The sequence below is a fragment of the Diorhabda carinulata genome, chromosome 6 (genome assembly GCF_026250575.1).
Source record: "Diorhabda carinulata isolate Delta chromosome 6, icDioCari1.1, whole genome shotgun sequence".
Taxonomy (NCBI): domain Eukaryota; kingdom Metazoa; phylum Arthropoda; class Insecta; order Coleoptera; family Chrysomelidae; genus Diorhabda; species Diorhabda carinulata.
In genome coordinates, this window is record NC_079465.1 from 9,611,587 (window position 1) to 9,633,416 (window position 21,830).

Here is a 21,830-nt window from a genome sequence, read left to right on the forward strand (position 1 = left end):
ATATATTTTTCAACTAGATAAAATAAATATCTTTACATTTCATCAAATTCATTGTACGTATAGAAGCTATTATTTTCAGATTATTAAAAACATATTTTTTTATCTTATTTCGAGGTCGCTAATTAAGTAGATTCTTAGTTTGTGACAATAACAACATACTTCCCACTTTTTCAATTCACCATTAAGACTATTTGCTTTGTCCTACATGTTATTTTTCTAAAGTTAGACAATCAATATGATACACTTAGTTTCCTTATTTGAAAACTAAAACCATTGAAACTAATCAATATTTAAGTTCTTAATGCTCATTCATACACGTGTAAATGGTTTTCAAATAAGATTTACTTAAAATTAACTAATATTTAATTCATAATTCTTATGATAGTGACAAGGCGTGTGCAGTACTTCAAAAACAATACGTTCTACGAATGCTATTAATATCGAGTAACATCAAAGCGTTATCGTATTTGATTACATAAGTACGTCTTAATAAAGATGCTAATTAGATTTGCATAATCCAGCCAAAGATATGTAATGAAAAATTGTTTTTAGTACTGGTTATATAAGTTATAAACTTTTGTGGAAGAAATTACGACACTTGCGCACAAATAACAAAGTTATTCTGTAATGATATTTGAAAAATATTTCATTTGTAATTTTTCAATCTTCTGAAATATGAATTTTTCACTTAAATATTAGTTTTTTCACATATTTCTGTCAATTTTCTCTACTACAAATCAATTATAAAAACGCATAACCCTTGTAAAATAATTTAAGCAGATAAAATTACCAACAGTTATAAATAAGGACAACAGTTCTACTTAACATAATTATTATATTTGACAATTTCCAACTGTAGTGAGTAGTTAACGCTCTAATTATTATAAACATCTAATCCTTTACTAACTGAATAATCAATTGCCAACGCCCATTCTCGTTTTTCGAAAGGACACCAATGGGACATAATAAAGTATAAAAATATTCACGATAAAGATAAAAGTCTGACCTCATGCGGATTCTCATTGAATCAACCCGGCACTAAATGACATGCGCTAAATTCTATCGTTTCATTCGGCTGCATTTAAAAAAAGAGAGATGGCAATAGAACGCTCATAGAAAATAAAATAATTAGTTTTATGTACATTCGTCATTCGTAAAGCAACTGTTATATATTTCAAGGCAACTCTGTTTGTGGTTGATCTGTGTCGTCAGCTCCATCTTAAGAGTCACGTTTACTAGACCCTAACGTTCAAAAAACAACCGAAAATGGTTCATCAAATCAAAGATAAAGTAAGTACAAAACAAATATCTCTTTCATACATGTTATTCAGAAATATCGTTGTAAATGTAAACTATCAAAACTTCATTTTTTTCTTATCGAGGTGTGGTGTGAAATCATTCCTTGAAAAAATTTACTTCAAATTAGTAACAAAAGATATACTCAAGGTTCACGATAAAATAATTTGTCTAAATATTAGTTTTAAACATCAACTAGAATAGTTGCCATGTGGATTTTTTCGTTTATTAAATTATGATTTATTGATTGGTCTTAATAAGTTGTACCGGCTTTCTTGGAATGTTTAGCGATCTAGTTCTGTGTGGTATAATATTACAAACCAGTTTAGTAAAATAATTTACAGCAATTCAATAATTTTATAAGAAAATTAATAATTTGATTGGGATACCACAATCGAACCTGTTTCTAATCACTATTTCTTCCCAGCGGTTTTTTGTTTCAGTGGGTAGCTGAAATATGTATGTATTAAAAGAAAAAGTATTTAAAAATATGGTTGTTTGATAATGAACAGTATCTGCAAACCAAAGTTGCATAAAAAATTGAAATAGGTCATTTTTTTTTGAAATCAATAAACGAAAAATTGTTCAGGGTCATTAGGTAGGTGTTTTTCTCATATCTATTAAAAGTATTGAGTCACATCTTGGGAATTGCCACTGATGCAAATTGTCTAACTTGTTTTAAAGTGAACATGAATCTTTTGCTAATACCGATCGACTGATAATTTATCAAAAAAAATCGCGTTTTCAATCAGAAAAAGTTGATATTATCAATTCTAGAATTTATTCATAGATTTATTTAGATGGTTCATTTTTTACTTGAGGCACAGCTAACAGAACAAGACATGGCCGACGGGTAAACTTTTGGTTGCCTTATGCCCAGGGCTGTGCCCAGGCAGATAAAGTGTTCAGGAAAAAAAATGCAAACTGTATGTGCGATTCGTGTGTAGATGTAGATTAATGGGTTAATTTAACAAACAATTTGATTAAAGAACTAATTTGATATTTTGATAATTGGTGAGGTAGCTTGAAATACATGTACTGTATATAATATTTATTGAGTTTTAATAATACATTATTTAAAAGTAACCTAATCAATGTCATTATCATCGACTTCCTCTTCACTTTCCGATTTAGTATTGTCGCTCAAATAAATACTTAAATGTCTGTTAACTTTTTTGCCACATAGTACGGTCATATTGTGTTGAAATTTGATTCATTGGAATGTTTTAAATATTGGCTTAACAATATTATACAATGTGTTCATAAAGTCACATAAGTTATTGATATTTTGATTTCTGTTAGGTTTACAGTATGTATACAGATAATTTTATGTGATACAACACTTTAATTTGATAGACGTTAGCCCAACCAATATAGAAGCTGAACTAGAGTTTATTCTGGGTGAGAATGCTCCTTCATTATCAATAGTGAAATATTGGGTATCAGAGTTTAAACGAGGACGTTCGACCTGCAAAGACCAGCATCACAGTGGTCGACCAAATAAGGTGTTGACTCCAGAAATGTTGGAATAAAATCCACAAAGTGGTATTGGATGATCGTCGACTTAAAGTATGGGAGTTAGCAGTTATAGTAGGCATTTCAAATAGTATTATATTATTTTTATCATATTAACTAAAAATTTGGACTTGAGAAAGCTGTGCGTTTGAAGAGTGCTGCGTTTATTCACAATGGAACAATTGAACGAATAAATCAAGCGAAAACGGACGCATTGGGCTAAGAAAAAAGTTGTTTCATCAAGACAATGCACCAGCACACATATCCTTTATTACAATGGCCCTTCTGATTATTTTCGGGCTAGGTGGTCAGAAGTTTCGCAACAATGAGGAGCTTGACAATTCTTATTATAAAACGGCTATGAAATTTATTGAACATCACTCGGAAAAGTGTATGGAGCTAATAGGAGATTACATTCAAAAATAAACAGATTTTTTTCCAAAAATTTTGTATTTTCTTTGTTGGGTCAGGTACATCTGTGGCCATCTTGCCATCTGGCCATAGAAATCGCAATAAATTTACCAAAACAACTTTAGGAGAGTATAAAAAGTGAGTTCAAACATAACTAATGCAAAATTCTTGCATAGTACATACATTCGGTAAAGTGCATTTCAACTTGATGTCAATGTAAGATTTTTCTAGAATATTATCAAGAAGAATGAGTTTCATTGCTTCAAAGTAGCGCTAGTATAAGAATTATTTGGAGATGATTTTGTGGAATCATATTGCAAAAATTAGATTAAAACTCCATTTTATTAGATAGTATTTGCTTGTGGAACTACTCTTAAGATATATGATGGAGTTAATCAGTGAAGTATCTGAGTATTGGACCAACCTTTTTAGAAGGCAATTTGAACTGACCAAATAGTTCCCGCAATAAGAAATGCAGTTGGTAATAAATTCAATGAAATATGCTTTTTTTTTTAACAGGATGGTGCATCAAAACTCTTGTTGCTGTTCGAAATTGCTCGATTGTAGGTTTTGAAATCAGATTAATGAATTGCGTGTGGTAGCACCATCTTTGTTCTATGTCATCTGGTTCTGCAGGCTCCCCCAATGTATCTACCAAATCTTTGTGAATTTACACATGGGGTTACATCTTTTAAATGCAAGTATTCAGTCTCCGCACAGTTCTCGATACTTTTGATATGTAGATCTAACTCGAAATTGAACTACAGAGGCACTAGCTTAAAGTCTATACATTGTATATAACGTGCAGTGGTGTTGTGAAATTGTTTGGACTTTTAAATGAGTCAGGAACAGAGCATTTATGTAATTTACTCTATGACTAGTTTTATACGGCAGTGTACTAATATGTTTATCGCTTGAACATATGTATAATATTGCGTACAGTGGTTTCATGTGGTAACAATTTCGTGCTGTATTTTTAATATTTGTTCGTTTGACTGTGCATTTCACTTCCTCGCTTCGACGCCCACCACCGTGACCCCCGAAATTTTAATTTCACTAGAAAAGTATGGATTGAACGCATTTCGAGTTGCAAATCTTATAGCAAATTAGTGAAAATATGCAGTAGTATGTTGACAAACGGTATGAAAGATTATTATAAAAAGTGTTCATCGTTGAATTATTGATGAAAGTCTACTCTGATCCACTATGATTGCTTGGGCGAGTAAGCTTGACGTGAAAAGTGACGTCAACTAACGCTCGCGATTACCAAGTGCCTTATGTGGAATGATACATAGTGTGTTACATTTATTGTGAATATTGACGAATCGTACTGATATCGTTGAACGATCCCTTATAAATTGATATATAACTCGCCCGGTATACTAATGGTATTTCGAGGTTATTGTAATTATATTTCGAATAAACGCCTAACATTCCGTTACATAATAAACATGTGAAGTTTATGGTGCATTATTCGGTTCATATGAAACAATTTACAACATAAAATGAATGAAAAAATTTGAACAAAGAAAATGAACTTGGTGTGAGTATTTAGATATGCCAATTAATCCACATCCGCTTTTATTTAGCAGCCTCTCATAATGTCATTGATGTAATTATTAGATTTTCGGAAAACTATTTATCTGTTTTTAATAGCCAACTTGACTTTCCGTTTATGCGCCATCTTTGGGTTCATTAGTTATACTAAACGCTTTTGGCAGCATATTTCAAATTGTATCTTGATAACCTCTTTCGTTCGGTTAATTTTCAAAACAATTTAATGAAGTTGTATTAACCTAAATGATGTTGGATGTAAATCCACTGTAACCTAAAATAAGTACAACTTCAACATAAATAACCAACACTTTCCTTTGATATATAAATGAGAAATTTAGATTAGTAAATATTAACATCTTTACGTTTTAGTTGTCTAACCACAATTTGACACTAAACACTTTTTCGCACCCATTTCAGCTATCAAAATAACTCTGTATGTGAGTAGGACCACACGTGCCACAATGAGGTTAACAATTTGTTGTTGATAGGTATCCATCATATTATGTCAGTGCTTTTCTGTGATTGGCTGGATACCATAGCCTCTAGTCAAATCTATAAACGTATTAGTTGCGATAATGTACCCATAGAGTGCGCTACGCTTCGTTTTCCTCTCTCGCACCAGCGAGTTCCATACCCTATTTGTTTTTAAATGAGGGAAGATAGATGTGACATAATGCAGACGAAAAATGTTTCTTTATCATTTGTAATGAAAATAACACATAACAATAAATAGGTTGCCTCCTACATAGATGGACGTTCCTCAAGTTTAATTATCTATTATCGTTTCATATTCATTATCATTTGATATTATTTCATTTTCAGTTCAATTGTTTGATTCATTAATAGTATATTATTCTATGAGCAGGTAATAGCCATTACTCGCGAAGATAATTCTATATACTATGTCTACAACTATTAATAAAAGTTACAGGTGAATTTTCTGCGCTTGACAAATTATAAGTAGTACTTACTGTCATGGTTGTACTTGTAATATCGTTAACACCTTCTATGATAAAGTTATTCTTGTTAATTAGGTATTTCTACAATTTTTGTTTCTCGTTTCAACTTTATATTTATGTTGTTGTCGATGTAACCTCCAAAAGGTTGATTACCAGATAGAGAGAGAGAGAGAGAGAGAGAGAAATGCCTTATTGTCAAAAAATTGTTACAATTTGTAGACAAAAGCTTGTAAAAACTAAAAAACAAAGCTAAAAATAACTAAATAAAGATACAAATAAAATAAAATTTCAATATACAGAATAAAACCACAATGAGTAACAAAATTATAGGTAATAATTAGTATTGGTAAAATTAAACTAGTGTGCAGCATGCCCGAAATTATATATTTTTATTAGAAGTTGTTTACTGACTAGAAGGCACTTTGCAGTAAATATGCTCTCAAATTATTGCGAAATTCCGGAAAAGATGATAACGATTTTATTTCATTTGGCATTGTGAAATATTGTGCCCTTTACTAATTCTAAACATGGACTGGGTAGGTAAAGGTCGTGCTCTGCTTTCCTAAGTTGATAGCTGTGCAACAATGTTTCTTAAATTGGAGAAGCCTACTTACGAATTAGGCAAACGGATTGAAAGAAATAATGAAGGAAGAGTCAGAATATTTTATCTTTTAAAGAAGTCCCTGCAGTGCATAATAAACTGCGTTAAGGAGGTAGATAAGTTCGATTTTTTGGAAACTGATCTCAGCGCAAAATAGGAGAAATTTGATTTTTATAAACAAAAGTAACAAAGCCTTGGAGCACTCCACATTCTATTTGCTTGCAGGAAAACATCATTGTATCAACCCTTACAAGCTGACTTCTGTTGGTAAGGTACATCCATCTCAGGTATTCCCCTGAGATATGAAAGCGGATCATGAGAATTTGATAAATTTTTGTCTACATTCACAAAGTAATTATGAAGAAGCTTTATTTCTTAGATCATTCACAATGGACCGTGTTTCTTTAGAAAAATTACAAGAATTGACGAGTCGTCTATTATAATAAATATCTGGCAGCTGTTATTGTGTTATGAAGAAAACACTATCCGAGAATTTACGAAGATGAGATAAAGATCGCATGCTCTATGCAGATATACGTAAATCTGTACTGAACCAGGGTTTACTTTGCTTATTTTCAATACGCCTGATGAAAAAAGAATTTGATGTCAGACTATTTAGTGTTTCTATGAATCTTGTCCATATCACCAGAGAGCATGTTCCAGTCAGCTGTTTGGTCAGTTGTTTGACAATGGTGCTTGCAAAGATACGGAATAATTTGCGAGAATCATTTTTAGTACTGAATTTTACCAAAAATTTTGTTAATACTGCTTCAAGATCAGAGAGACCTGATTTAAAGACAGTGCAGTCGGTGACTTCTGAATCATACGATTCCACTCTCCTAGTTTTTTTAAGCTGTATGTCACCACACCCGCTCCGCAAATTCTGAACTGACTCAAGTTAATTTCAGTGTTTTTCAGTTTTAGCAAAAGACCAATTTGTTTATCTAATGTATCAAATTGTGCTAACTTTTATATGGTGCATTTATCATTCTGATAACAAATAAAGATTTTGATTTTACTGACTTGACACCCTGTAGTTACACCACTGTACGATATGGAAAGTTTAAGATCTAACAAAGAAGCAAGACATAATTTTTCCATTATCAATATTATTTTTCACTTTCTAAGTCTACATATTTTTTCAAGCGATGAATTTCTAACCCTTCAAATAATAGTTGACATATTTCTCCTCAAAATAAACGTATGCGTATTCGATAATGGGCATGATGAAAATTTCTCCCTCATAAGTAAAAATTTAAGGTTAGGAAACAAAAATAAAGTTGGTAGGGTTCAGATTTGGTGAATACGGTGGGTGGTGGGTGGTCAATTCCAAGTGAAATTAATGGATTTTAGCCTTGGTTATCACAGAGAGTGAGAGTGAGAAGGTGCGTTGTCCTGGTGGCTGACGGAAAAGTACTTGATTTTTCTTTAAACGTTGTCGCTTTCATGCAATTTCTCCTTCTACATTTTCGAAAAATGATGCGTAATACTTCATATTGTTTTACATTTTTGAAGATATTTGATGGACAAAATCCCTTGACTATCCCAAAAAACCGTAGTCTCAACAAAAAAATCCTACTCATTGTAGGTTGTAGTGAGGTTCGACTCAATTTGAGCGAATCTTCAAATTACAAAAAAAAGGTGTTAAATATTCACTCGGACTAAACAGCAGGACTCACAGCAGAGACTTCCATAAATGATTAATAATTCTGACTATTTTTTCCTTATTCCCATATTTACTAGTCTGTAAACCACTTCTATTCTAATAATAATATTTAATTCCGGACATGTTGCATACTAGTTTAATTTTGCTAATACTAATTATTACCTTTTACTATTATCTAAATTTTGTAATTCAATGTTGTTTTCTTCTGTATATTGAAACTCTATTTTATTTGTATCTTTATTTAGTTATTTTTATGTATGTCTATTTTTTAGTTTTTACAAGCTATCGTCTACAAATTGTGACAATTTTTTGACAATAAAGCATTTATCTCTGTCTCTCTCTCTCTCTTGAATTCATCTGTCCAAAATTTGACGGTCATAAGTGATATTCAGAGTCCTCGTACATAGTGTCTAACTCCTGCGTAGGCCTATTGTCTCTCAACAAGTATCTAATGACTGTTTTATACTCAATTTTTCAGATTTTTATAAAATCTTCACAACGACATAACTATACAAATCACTAAAATCACATGCGCAAATATATTTCTCAACATTATAAGTGTTGACATCTTCGGGTTGAGGTCGGAAACAGAAAACCGTATTAGATTATTAATAATTTAGATACTTCAGTAGTATTTTCCAAGATCAAATATAAACAAGATTTTAAAATTAATATAATATATTACAACATTAGTAAATAAATAATTAATCATTGATAAAGTCTTTTTATATTTTAAATGCAATAAAATTAAATAATACTCGAAAACCACTCATAGATATAGTTCCTGAAAATGTACCTCAACTCAAATTAAAAACCCATCAATTACTTCTATGGATTCTGTGATTTATAAACTCAATACTTCTATTTTTTTTTAATAAGAGTTTTGTTTATTATTGTGAATATCCTCCATAAGTGATAGTAATAAAACTATTATACAGAAACAAAATAATTATTTATTGTCACGCTAGAAACTGACAAGTCTGAAATTGTGTATTCACAATATAACCCCGAATGAGATAGAGTTACATCTTAATATCAAACAGGATCGTGTTAAGCACTGCGAGGGGATTAAATACTTGCAAGGCAAATACATTCAGAAAATTTCAGGCGCAAGTAATTTTTATTTTTTGTTTATTTCAACAAAATAACCGAACTGAAAAAGCACTTTCAGTTCAAGATTGCACTTTGATCCCATTATTATTACATTTATTTCTAATATCAGGTCCCGAGTATAGCATAGTTTTGTGTCATCCTTTGTATTGTTTCTTCTAATGCTTATTGGCGTCCTGAAACTTACGTTCCAGTTTTGTCAACAATGCAATCATAAATCCATGTTAAATTAAATATTTCTCCGAAATTATTATTCCAAGCTGCGCGTGTTCACCAAATCGCCATATTGCAAACCTACCAAGAGGTGCTTTCCACTGCTGCCGAATGGACTAATTTAATTGTCGCGTTTGTGATTGAAAATTTCTGTGTTTTTCACGAAATGTGGCTATGTCAGACATTCATTTGGTTTGTATAACAAAGATATCTCCGACGGAGCGCCTCTACAAGGCTCTGTCTGAAGATTCCAGCAACGAAGTAGGCTAAATATCCTTTCCGGATGGCAGCTATACAAATTAGTAGGGAAATCCTAGAAGTCATGCTTCAAGGCATTGTCCCGTTCCCAACTCAAATAAGATTACTTGGTTAGTGTTTAAACTAAGATTAATACGGGCTACGACAAGGCGAAAAGGATAATAAAATATGAGGGAGTGATTTCAGATTTTAAGTCCTTTCTTCTTAAAAACCGAAGTATCTATTATGTAATGTGGACGTGCGATACTCAATCGACACCATAGACACAAAATAATAATCCGCTCGGACAGTAGAGCTGTCATAAAATCAAAACGCAATAACTTGCGCTAGTGTAAGTATAGAAAAGAACTGTTAAGTTATGGCTGCAAGGTCCAGCTCGCTTGGTTGCCCGGTTACTCAGACAACAAGGGCAACGATGAAGAGGACTCGATTGCCAAATTGGGATCAGCAAATCCACCAATGGGCCCGGAACCCATTCTTGGCATAGCTAAAAGTGTTGTTTTCAAATCTCTTAACCATCTGCTCGAACACCTGTCATGATGCAAGCTAAGGCACACAAAGATGGACCTTCTGCTTCCCTTACTAAGCAATTGCTCCACTTAATAGGCATGATTGAAGACTTTAACCGAACATGACCAACCATTCGTGAGTGCCCAGCGCTGCGAAGTTTAAACTCTTCCGCTATTGTATTAATACTGCGATAATAATTGAATCAAATAGATTCTTTAAGCTTAATTTTAATTATAAACAACTTTAATTCCTTGGAATTATCATATTGTGTAAACATTTTCTTCCTTAACAATTTTTATAACTAAACATTTAATCACATTTACAAAGATGAATAGTCTTATTTTTTAATTTATTCACTTTACTTATCTTATTCCTTCTTAAAAAGATATCAAATAACCCAAGGATTTAGTTAAGTTCAACTTTGAAACATAATGGATTACATTGTTAACGTGCGGGCATAATTCTAATCTGACCCAGATGTCCTTTTAATAAGTTTTAAACTATAAAAGGTTTATAGCACAATGATTATATGACGTGCTACATTAAGTTCCGGCCCAACTTTATCCGAAGAGGAAAATATTGTCTGAAGACGAAAAATATATCGACAAAACTATTTAGAAATATATGACTTTGGACTTTGATTTTTTCGAACGATTTTGAATAACTAAGCATACATTTAAGGCATTATTGAATCATATTGGGATGAAATAGAATTATTAATAAATAGGTGAAAAAAAATATGATTCCCACAATTAAATTATCTTATTGTACTATGTAATTTTAGAATTGGGTGTACATTTTCCCGTACGGACATTTCTGTGTTGAATCCACTTCCAACATTTTTTCATGCCTCTATCTTAAAGTAAATAAACTCTAACGTTTTCATTCCGAGAAATTTGTTTGTTACTTTATTTTCAGTGACATCTTTATATTTCTTCACTTTCTCAATTAATATGTTGTTATTCTTTCCCAAAATTGACACTACGAACTCTTTTTGCATGCATTTTCAAGAACATACCTGAACAAAAAAATTATTACAATTGAAAATGTGCGTCAAACCTTTCATACTTACGATTAAAAATGATAAAAATAATTGTTGAATAGAATTATTGAAATGAAGAATTAAATTGGCAAATACAAAACCCAATCTCACACCACCAAAGATCACGCCAAAATGAATGTTACCGACAAAATAAAACACAATTTAATACGCACTTTTTCGTTTCATTTAGTTTCCTTTTCCAACGACACATTGGAAAAATGTCGTTCATTCATCCATATGATATTCATTGTTTAATGCAAAAAATAAGGAATTAGTAAGCAGATATAGATATAATTTTGTTTGATGTACCATAGACGTAGATACCTCATTTTATAAATTTATTATTTTTATAAATACTTTTAAAAATATGTAAATCTTATGCAAGAAAGTATTCGTTAAAACCCTATGGAATTATTATAAATTGGAGGGCATTATACGCCGTTATTTAGACAGATGCACTTAATTGTAGTCATACTTGGGGAACTTATACCTCGTTAATTTGCTACAACTGAATATTAAATTATAAAACGTAATTAGACCAGTAAAATGTACCTGCTTGTTAGGCAGTTTGGTTTAAACAGGGTACCAGACGTGAACTGAGCCCTTTTTTTCTTTTATGGAAACTGAAATTTCAAAACAAAAACCATAAAGGAAAATGAATTCTTTGCAAATAAAACAAGAGAAAAAAACATTTTAATGCCAAAGTATTTTTATAAATAATAATGGTAGTCGAAATCGTCTAAACTAGAGTCATTATTTGATTGAATTATGAAGGGTTGTAGAGAGGGTGATACCACATATTCATCTCCTTTGATAACATGTTCAACACAGTTTTTCCAAAACTCTTGGCGGTCTGCTGCTAGAACTTTTTTTACGAGTTCCACAACCCCTTTATTGGGTTCTGGAGACTCTATAGGGTTAAGCATGTAATAGTAAAGAGGTAATCTGAGAAGAGTATCACTCTGTTCTTTGCACAGCTTGTCAATATAATGATTGCATTATCAAATTGCTGAATATTCTCCCCTTTTAAACATTCAAATATATTTAAAATAACTTGCTGCTAACTTGCCGTTAAACGTTCTCAAATGAAAGGGATTCACGGTTATAAACAAATTAGTTAACGAATGTCACTATACTGGGTGTTTCACTAAATTGCAGAAATTTATGGTAAAAAAGATATTTAAACTCCTTATTCTTTATGACCTTAAAAAGTGTTGTTAGATATTATCCTGTACAATCAATTAATAAACGGATCAAGGACTACCAAGATTAAATCATTTTTATCCAGTTTGCTTTACGGTTTGATTCTACATTGTGTCCATATTCAATGTATTTATTTCCCTTTTATTTTTTTCTTAATTTTATTTACAAGTTAATTATGTTGTCTGTCTTCTTAATTTAAATTATTCTTATTATCTACCATTCTTCCACTCACATGTTTCATCGGGAATTTATAAAATTTATACAGTCATCTTTTAGCACTGAAAAATTTATTTCATTATATTTTTGGGGCCAAATTTGTCCTAAAACTATAACTTACTTCATAGAAAATGTACCTGCTTGTTAGGCAGTTTGGTTTAAACAGGGTACCAGACGTGAACTGAGCCCTTTTTTTCTTTTATGGAAACTGAAATTTCAAAACAAAAACCATAAAGGAAAATGAATTCTTTGCAAATAAAACAAGAGAAAAAAACATTTTAATGCCAAAGTATTTTTATAAATAATAATGGTAGTCGAAATCGTCTAAACTAGAGTCATTATTTGATTGAATTATGAAGGGTTGTAGAGAGGGTGATACCACATATTCATCTCCTTTGATAACATGTTCAACACAGTTTTTCCAAAACTCTTGGCGGTCTGCTGCTAAAACTTTTTTTACGAGTTCCACAACCCCTTTATTGGGTTCTGGAGACTCTATAGGGTTAAGCATGTAATAGTAAAGAGGTAATCTGAGAAGAGTATCACTCTGTTCTTTGCACAGCTTGTCAATATAATGATTGCATTATCAAATTGCTGAATATTCTCCCCTTTTAAACATTCAAATATATTTAAAATAACTTGCTGTGTTTGTATATCCGAATCTTTTCCTTCTTATTCTTTCTAAACTGTGCAATTTTATGTTCTTTATTCGCCCATATTTCTATTTATTTAAAGAAATTTATGAGATAAATAAATCTCACCAAACGAAGCCACTGGTCTCAGACTGTCTCTGGCAGGAATATTTAGAGGAAGTTGTGTACATATAGCTTCGGCCAATAGAAATGCATTTATGTTTACGATCCGATGTTTTCATTGGTAAACAGTGGAGATGATGAGTCCACGTGGACTAACGGTTTGTTAGATGTTTACTGAATTTTATACGGGGAGTAAACATTATTTTCCATTTCTTAATTTGGTATTAGTGCCGTGCGAATTGATGAAATATTAATTGATCCTGCAATTGATATGAAAAGAACTATATGATATTAATATAATAATAACAAATAACTACAGGGGATAGTTTCTAACACATTATTTAGAACTACAACAAAGTTATATTTTTGAATTGTACTAGAAAATGCTTTTACATACCTATTAAAACTTTCGTTTTTTTTAGTGTTTTTCGACTATATAGAACCTTGTTTAAGTTTCTTATTTTATCTATTAATGATTTATTCTCATTAGTTATTCATTTTATGAATTTAATCACTATTTTAGAGTTGTGAATATCAGGATTCTATTCGTTGAAGGAACTGAAATAATTAATCCTTTGATTTTGATTTAAAAATCCAATTAGATCGAACATTCTAAACCTAAATTATCGTCAAAAGAAATCCGGTACATCAATTGCCGTTAAACGTTCTCAAATGAAAGGGATTCACGGTTATAAACAAATTAGTTAACGAATGTCACTATACTGGGTGTTTCACTAAATTGCAGAAATTTATGGTAAAAAAGATATTTAAACTCCTTATTCTTTATGACCTTAAAAAGTGTTGTTAGATATTATCCTGTACAATCAATTAATAAACGGATCAAGGACTACCAAGATTAAATCATTTTTATCCAGTTTGCTTTACGGTTTGATTCTACATTGTGTCCATATTCAATGTATTTATTTCCCTTTTATTTTTTTCTTAATTTTATTTACAAGTTAATTATGTTGTCTGTCTTCTTAATTTAAATTATTCTTATTATCTACCATTCTTCCACTCACATGTTTCATCGGGAATTTATAAAATTTATACAGTCATCTTTTAGCACTGAAAAATTTATTTCATTATATTTTTGGGGCCAAATTTGTCCTAAAACTATAACTTACTTCATAGAAAATTATGTAACTGAACAATTTAAATCAAAAATGTATTATTTCAAATCAAATATAAATCGTGCGTTGATGACAACGCTGCGGCTGGTGCGTTTCTCCTATTCTCGAAAACTACGAAGATGGCGGCATCTGTCGATTTTCTTTCGAACTTCAATAGAGGTGAACAATAAAACCCGTATACAAACTAGTTCTGTTGTTTTATTAACAATGGAAAGTATTATTTGAAATTTTAGTCTAAATATTAAAGTAAACACACATCCATAAGGTGCACTTCGAAAATAATAAAAACGTGGTAAAAGTTATAGTGTTACAAATGTACTGCTTGATAAAATCCCATTCTGGTGGCCAATAAAACTCTTGTGCATCTTTTTGGTAGTTTCGTGTATATATTCAAGTCTCTTCCTTCACGAACAAACATTTCCAATTTCTAATTACATCATTCATATTAATTGTTATCTGTTGAGGATGAAAAGTTAGACCTGACGACTGCAGACACAAATTTTAATTTTTTTGTTCCTTTGAGGGCACATACTTTATGTCCCGCTTTAATTACCGCTTCACCTTCTTTTAGTGATCTGCTTCTGACTCCCAATACATTCCATGATGTTAAAAAAAGTTATTAGAGATTCTTAAACACAACTTTTTGTTCTAACCACTCAAGCACGTTTAGGAAATAACAGAAATTACAAAAATAGATAAAACTTTACCAAAATCACTAAAAACATATAAAAAAACTAAACATCATCAGACACCTTCCAGATTGTATTGTTATTCATCGCTATAGAAGCCAAATTCAGCACCATCTAGTGACACGTGATTTCCGCCAATAACTTTCATTTGTAAAACCCACAGTACTTTCCGATTGATGTAATGGGAATTGAGTGTTTTGGATTTTAATCGGAATGTATTTACAAAAAGGTTTCAAATTTATACTTTTGTCATTGAAAACACATAATTAATACGACTCTGTTTTGTTAGTAAATCAAGTAAATTTAGAAATGTTCTATTTTAGCAACCAAAAAATGTAAATAGTAACGTCACTCATAAGTTTTTGGTGATATATTGAAATATCGGATTTATCCACACATTACGGGCTAAATACTCGAGATTTAATGCAGTCAGATCCTAAATAAATAAAAGTATTAATGCAAACGTTTGATTAATCATAATATGAATAATGATGAACACAAATTCGTATTTACACTCATCATCATCATAATATTTTTTTATGGTGATTCCATATACTAAAAATAGTACATTATACCTTGACGAGTACTTCTGGAGAAAATTTTTTATTAGTGACGTGTTTGAAATAATATACAGTAGTTATCATCATTATCTAAAACATATGATGAGCTTTTGTGTCTAGTTTAAACGACTGGAATTTACTGTCTCCTGGTACGAAAATTTCCAACATCGTCACCAATGCCCAAGTATACCTCAATCTCACGATATGTCACATGATGATCATATCAGTTTACGCACAGATTGAATTCGGAAAACCAGCAAAACAGCTCGGTAGCTCGAAATGGTGCTTCATCACCAACAGTCCAAGCGAGTTGATCGACACACTGGTATTGGTTTAATACACCTCGAAAATCATCGACGAAAATGTTCGTGATTCCATTCATTTTGAGACCAAGATGAATGTTTTAAGTATCAAGTATCTATATCTTTCATCTAAAAACCCCTTTTTCGATTAATGTAATGGTTGTTGGCTGTTGTGGATTTTAATCGGAATGTGATCATAAAAAAGTTTCAAATATATAATTTGGTCATTGAAAAAACATACTTAATACGAACTCGACGGAGTCCGTATTGTTCGACAATCAAAAAAATTATGCAATGTTCCATTTTAGCAACCAAAAAATTTAAATAATAACGTCACTCATAAGTTTTTAGCGACATATTGCAATATCGTATTTTCCACACATTAACGATCATAAATAAATAAAAGTATTAATGCAAACGTTTGATTAATCACAATATGAATAATAATAAACAAAAATTAATATTTACACTCGTCATAATAGTTTTTAATGGTAATTCCATAAAAATCAACTGCTAAAAATAGTACATTACACCATTTAGAGTACTTTTGGAGAAAATTGTTTATGAGTGACGTGTTTGAAATAATATACAGTAGTTATCATCAAAGGGTATTCGATCTCAGTTAAAGTATATATAATTGGTACTCAGCTCAGGTAAACAATAAATATTGGTCGCACCAGGCTTTCCACGAAAAGCTAGAAACTCTTTCTAAAAAATAAACGTAACTTGAACAAAATAAAATTATTCTTGAACACGATTCTTGATATTTCGAAATTGTACCAAAAGTAAGGTTCCCATATTTTTTACAAATAGAAAACATTGTTTATTGTTACTTATTTATATCTCGTTGAAAAGATTACACTTTACACACTTTTAAAGACTAAGCTCCAGCTTTTGTATACCTAAATTAAAGAAATTTCCTATACATTGAGGGAGCATGTGCTGCCTAAGTGTACTTTTACCTTTAGGAAAATGTGATAATGGATGGACTCTAAGTCCGGGCTGTACGGGGGATGAGACATAACAGTCGAACGTTGTCGTGAAGAAGTCATCTCCTTCGATTCCCAAGTTGCATGAAATCGTTAAGGAGTACCCCCTTCCGACCATAATCTCTCCTGCTGATTGCGTTTGTTTGAATTTTTTTAGTGGCTCTGAACAAGAATAACACCACGGATATGTAATGAAAAATCCCCCTTTCATATCTTGTGGCGATAAACAACTTCTCCTTGTTGCCTACCCCCTCATATTGTTGAAGAAACTTGCGAGCACAGTCAAATCGTTGCTCTGCCAATCACCATCCAGGAGACCCGACGAGCACTCACCTTCTGTTAACTCATATTTTGTTCCTTCAATTGTACCATGGGAAGTTCCAGGAATACATACGAAAACAAGTTTACGCACAGTGACCATCCGATCTTGGAATAGCTCACTATTGAACTTCTGCACAATCGCTTCCAAAATTAACGGTTTTTTACTACGTTCTTCATCGTTAACTTCCTTGCAACCATTAGCAAAAGCCCTATAGCATTTGCGATTCTGCGGAACGGACATATACTCTTCACTATAAACCTCAATCTATGGGCAGTAATTGTCGAATTTAGCCTAGCATCTTTCCTCGAGGCTTTAGCTCATTGGGAACATTATTTTTGTACAACCCTCATGGTATAAATTGGTGGAAATAATAAAAAATTTTCAGCGATAATATAACTTTTTTGAAGGGCGGAATGCTAATGGCCTCGTTTGAGAGGCAGGGCTATGAAGCTTTGTACACGCAAAGTTCGGTCCGCTGAGAGCCACTTTTCGGGATGTGACCGCAACCTAGAGCGGAACTGCTTTAATTTAACGCCTTTGTTCCCATGTGAAGCGGCGCCATCCTGCAAAATTGTTGAGCTCTAGTCTAGAAAATTATCCAACATGAATTTATATAGATGGGTAGTGCTGTTAGCATTTTGGTGAAAAATAAGTTCTGATTAGTCAAAATAAGCTCACCGTCAATTTGGGAACATGCCAGTGGTCATTAATTTTGTTCTTGGCAGTTTTTAAAGAATTGTTTTGTTTATTTTGTTGAATCGATTGAATGAATATATACCTAGAGGCTAATTAAAGTAGCATTGAGAGAATACCAAGTAATGTATTCGCAAGAGCAATACCAAGTGAATTATAATCACAAATAAGTAAGTAGACTGACTTATGCTGAAAAAATTATTCATTATAAAGTTAATCGGTGACGTATTCCCCTTTAAAGTAATTTTCTTTCGCACTAAAACAGAGACCTCAGCGAATTTTCAATGCATTATATCAATTCTGGAAGTATTTGAATGGAACCATCGTCACAGTTTTTGACATGTGATGGACGTCCATTGTCAGATGAATTGAATATGGACAACGAAACCGTTATACAAGAATTTAAACATGGGGAAGATTTGCCCAAAGATGGTGTCAGAAGTTCTTACCCATAAACAACAACAAATGCAAAAAGCGATCTGTGAGGATTTGTTTGTTGTTTGAGCTGAATGAATCAGGTAATCATTGGAGATTCATCGTGAATATATTCCTGTTGTCCAAACAGTGCCTGGATAGTTGTATTGATACAGCTGAGGTTGAGTGCATTACGTGTGTGACCAGAACTCGCCAAGATATGATGGGTCTTAACTACAACGCATCGGGCAATTTCTCATTCATTGTACAAGAGTTTTTGACAAAAATCGTATTTTAATGATGTCTCGCCCATCCTATAGTCCCCTGCGTCTGTTGCGTCTGTTTATATTTCAAAACATGAGATCAAATCTTGAAGAAAATCATTATTGTAGCTTAGAGAAGTTGTTGGAAACTTTGATTATAGTTTAATGGAGGCTAATAAAATTTGTTTAATTTACTATTTTTTATTGATACATTATCGCAACCTAATTACATCGCCTCGTATAATAGAGAGTAGTACCAATAGTTTTTATAAATTACTAATAGGTTGATAACTCATTAATAATAATCCTAGTAGTAAATTTCTCAGTTGATAACTTTATGATGCAATTTCGCGATAAATTTTTACTGATAACTGAGATATTTGAATTAATTTAATAGAAATCAATATTGTCTAACCATTTTTATTTGTAGTGGATCAATATCTACACAAACATGAGAAAATGTTTTTTAATACTCATGATGAAAATGTTTTATCAACATTACACATCATTTTTTCCAAGCATTGAGAAAGTATTTCATATTTTTTTATTTTCATTGTATTGTTAAGCTAACCAAAGTAAACTTGGACTACGACATAATTAAGAAAGCAGTGAATAACGGGCTCTTTATTCACGTTTCTTTTAGGCAACTTTTCACTATAGGAGGTTTAAAAACTGTGACCCAATTTTCGCGGATCTAATCGATTACATATCATAGTCCACAAGCCCGCGGTGGAATAGTAAAAGAAGGCTTTTCATTTCAGCAAAAATTCCAAATGTTGGAATGGCCTTTTGCTACGAGTGTTTTATACTATTTTCTCTGTTTTGTTAGAAAAATAAATTAAGGAAATTATACCGGAAGGTATATGGTTGGTTGGAACCACTAATTCATGTTTGATAGTTGATTTTGGAAATATTATTGGAATTGAAAAGTTTGTTTAAGCCACTCCTGTAAGCGGAGTAGAAAATTTCAATTTAGACCACCATAATTACATTACCTTATTAGAAAGTGACAAATAATAATTTCAATATATGGATAGTTTTCCATTCATTTTCAGATTGGGTCTTTCTAGACTATATTACATCACTAAATTTACTTTGTCTAAGGGCTCATTATTGTAAATATCTTAACATTGAAATAACAGTACACATGACTGAATAATGCATCGTCCAGTCAGCTGTCAAAATGAAACTGTTATTCAGGGGCACCAACCCACTACAGAAACTTACTAAAATCGTCCATTCTTACATGAAAATGCGTGCGAAAATAACGTTGTTCTAATACCGAAACACAGAAACTTTTCGTTTATGTGCCCATTTGCCAGTAGGGACGTTACTTATGAAAAATTGGAAATCATGTCTTTTTCGTTATTTCCAAGGCCGCTATCTAAATCTTTATTGTTTAATTCAATTATTGAGCAAAAAAATACATATTATATTCGTGGTAATCATCAAATCGATAATTTCAGATCCACTGACTAGTAAAATTTTGTGGTACAATTATGCAATAACATTTTCTTGATCTTAAATAAACATGCGTGTTTTGCATACAAATAAGCATATAGCCTGCTGGTCATTACCAAATACGTTTACTTGAAAACGACATGCGTTCCGATTTTCCAAGGGTAGCGTCCCCACTGTCAAATGCTGACATAAACGAAAAGTTGTCGGACGGAAATCTTGAGACACTCACAAAAAGTAGCTTGCTGGTAATAATTTTATTTCAATATCGCGAGATGATGACTATTAATAAAAAAGATTCGGAATCGTTCGTTTCTAAACATTTAAATTAGCCCATTGAAAAAGAAGTTTCGACAAGCAATATGAGCATGAGACTTGAAAGGATTGAATTTTTCTACTTAACAATGAAACAAGATATTTTTTTGCAATGGTGAATCCAGATTTCATATACAGTTATGAATCGAAGCAATTTTTTCTAATTTAAAAAAAATCTCACCCAATTGTAAAACGTCCAAAGTGACTGAAATTTTAAAAAGAATCTCTTAACTTATGCGCAAATATACAAGGTGTTCCAAAATTATCTTTACAACTTCAAAAATTCATAACTTAGAAAATAAACAAGATATTTATATTCTGTCTTTTGTATGTATTACTGCAACTAATAAACTTTTTATTAGTACACTTCAACATGCGCACCATTGGTGGCCCTAAGCACTTCCAGTCTGTAATCAATTTCAAGCCAGGTACGCTTGTCACATGTCGCCTGTGATAGTACTAAAAGCTTGAATAATGCGGCGTTTCGTCATCAATGTCATTAACTGGTGTCCGGTAAACAATATCCTTTAAATAACCCCACAAGAAGAAGTTGAGGGGTGTTATGTCCGGAGACCTTGGTGGCCATGGAATTGGGCCATCCCGTTCAATCCATCGGTTGGGAAAAGTTTCGTTGAAGTGTTCCCGAACTGCTGTTAACCAGTGTGGTTGTGCACCATCCTGTTGGAAGTAAACAATCGGCTGTAATTCTTCCAACTGAGGAAGGGCAAAGTTTTGAAGCATATCTAGGTACACGCAGCTAGTAACTATGGTTTCTATGAAGAAGAAAGGATCAATGATTTTGTTGTGCATAAACCACACCACACATTAACCTTTGGGCTGTCTCGTTGAAGCTCGACTATTGCATGTGGGGTTTCTGAACCCCAAATTCGTAAGTTGTGGCGGTTTATTGTACCAGACACATAGAACGTGGCCTCATCACTGAAACACACCTTTTTCAAGAAATCATGATCAATACGTTGTAACATGTCTACGGCAAAGTCCACACGTTTTGGTCGATCTGTTGGTAACAGTGTCTGCAGCAACTGCACCGCATAGGCATACAGACGCAACTGTTTATGAAGAACCCTGAGGATTGTGGTAGTAGGCATTTGGAGTTGCCTTGAAGCCTGACGAATTGATTGGATTGTTCTGGAATGTTTGCCGTATTCGCTCCACATTTTCTGGACTTGTGCTGGGTCGTCCGTCTCCACTTTTATGCAATACTGATCCGGTGCTTATGAAGCTTGTGAGCCATGCACGGATGGTGGGTCTCTTTAGAATTTAGTCCTGAAGTTCCGTTGAAGTTGTGTATCTGATTTCGTCTCTATGAACCATGACACGCATTGATCTTTCTGTTGTGGTGTCCACATCTTCATTTAT

At 32.3% G+C, this 21,830-nt stretch overlaps 1 protein-coding gene across 1 annotated transcript in view; it reads left to right on the forward strand.

Annotated features, from left to right (window-relative positions):
- Positions 1–1,021: 1,021 nt before the first annotated feature.
- The window catches only part of LOC130895240 (thioredoxin-2-like), a 28,704-nt gene continuing 7,895 nt past the window's right edge, over positions 1,022–21,830 (forward strand). The window contains exon 1 of the mRNA XM_057802447.1: positions 1,022–1,290. Coding sequence (XP_057658430.1) covers positions 1,267–1,290 — 24 coding nt within the window. The 5' untranslated portion in view covers positions 1,022–1,266. The remainder of the gene's footprint in view (positions 1,291–21,830) is intronic.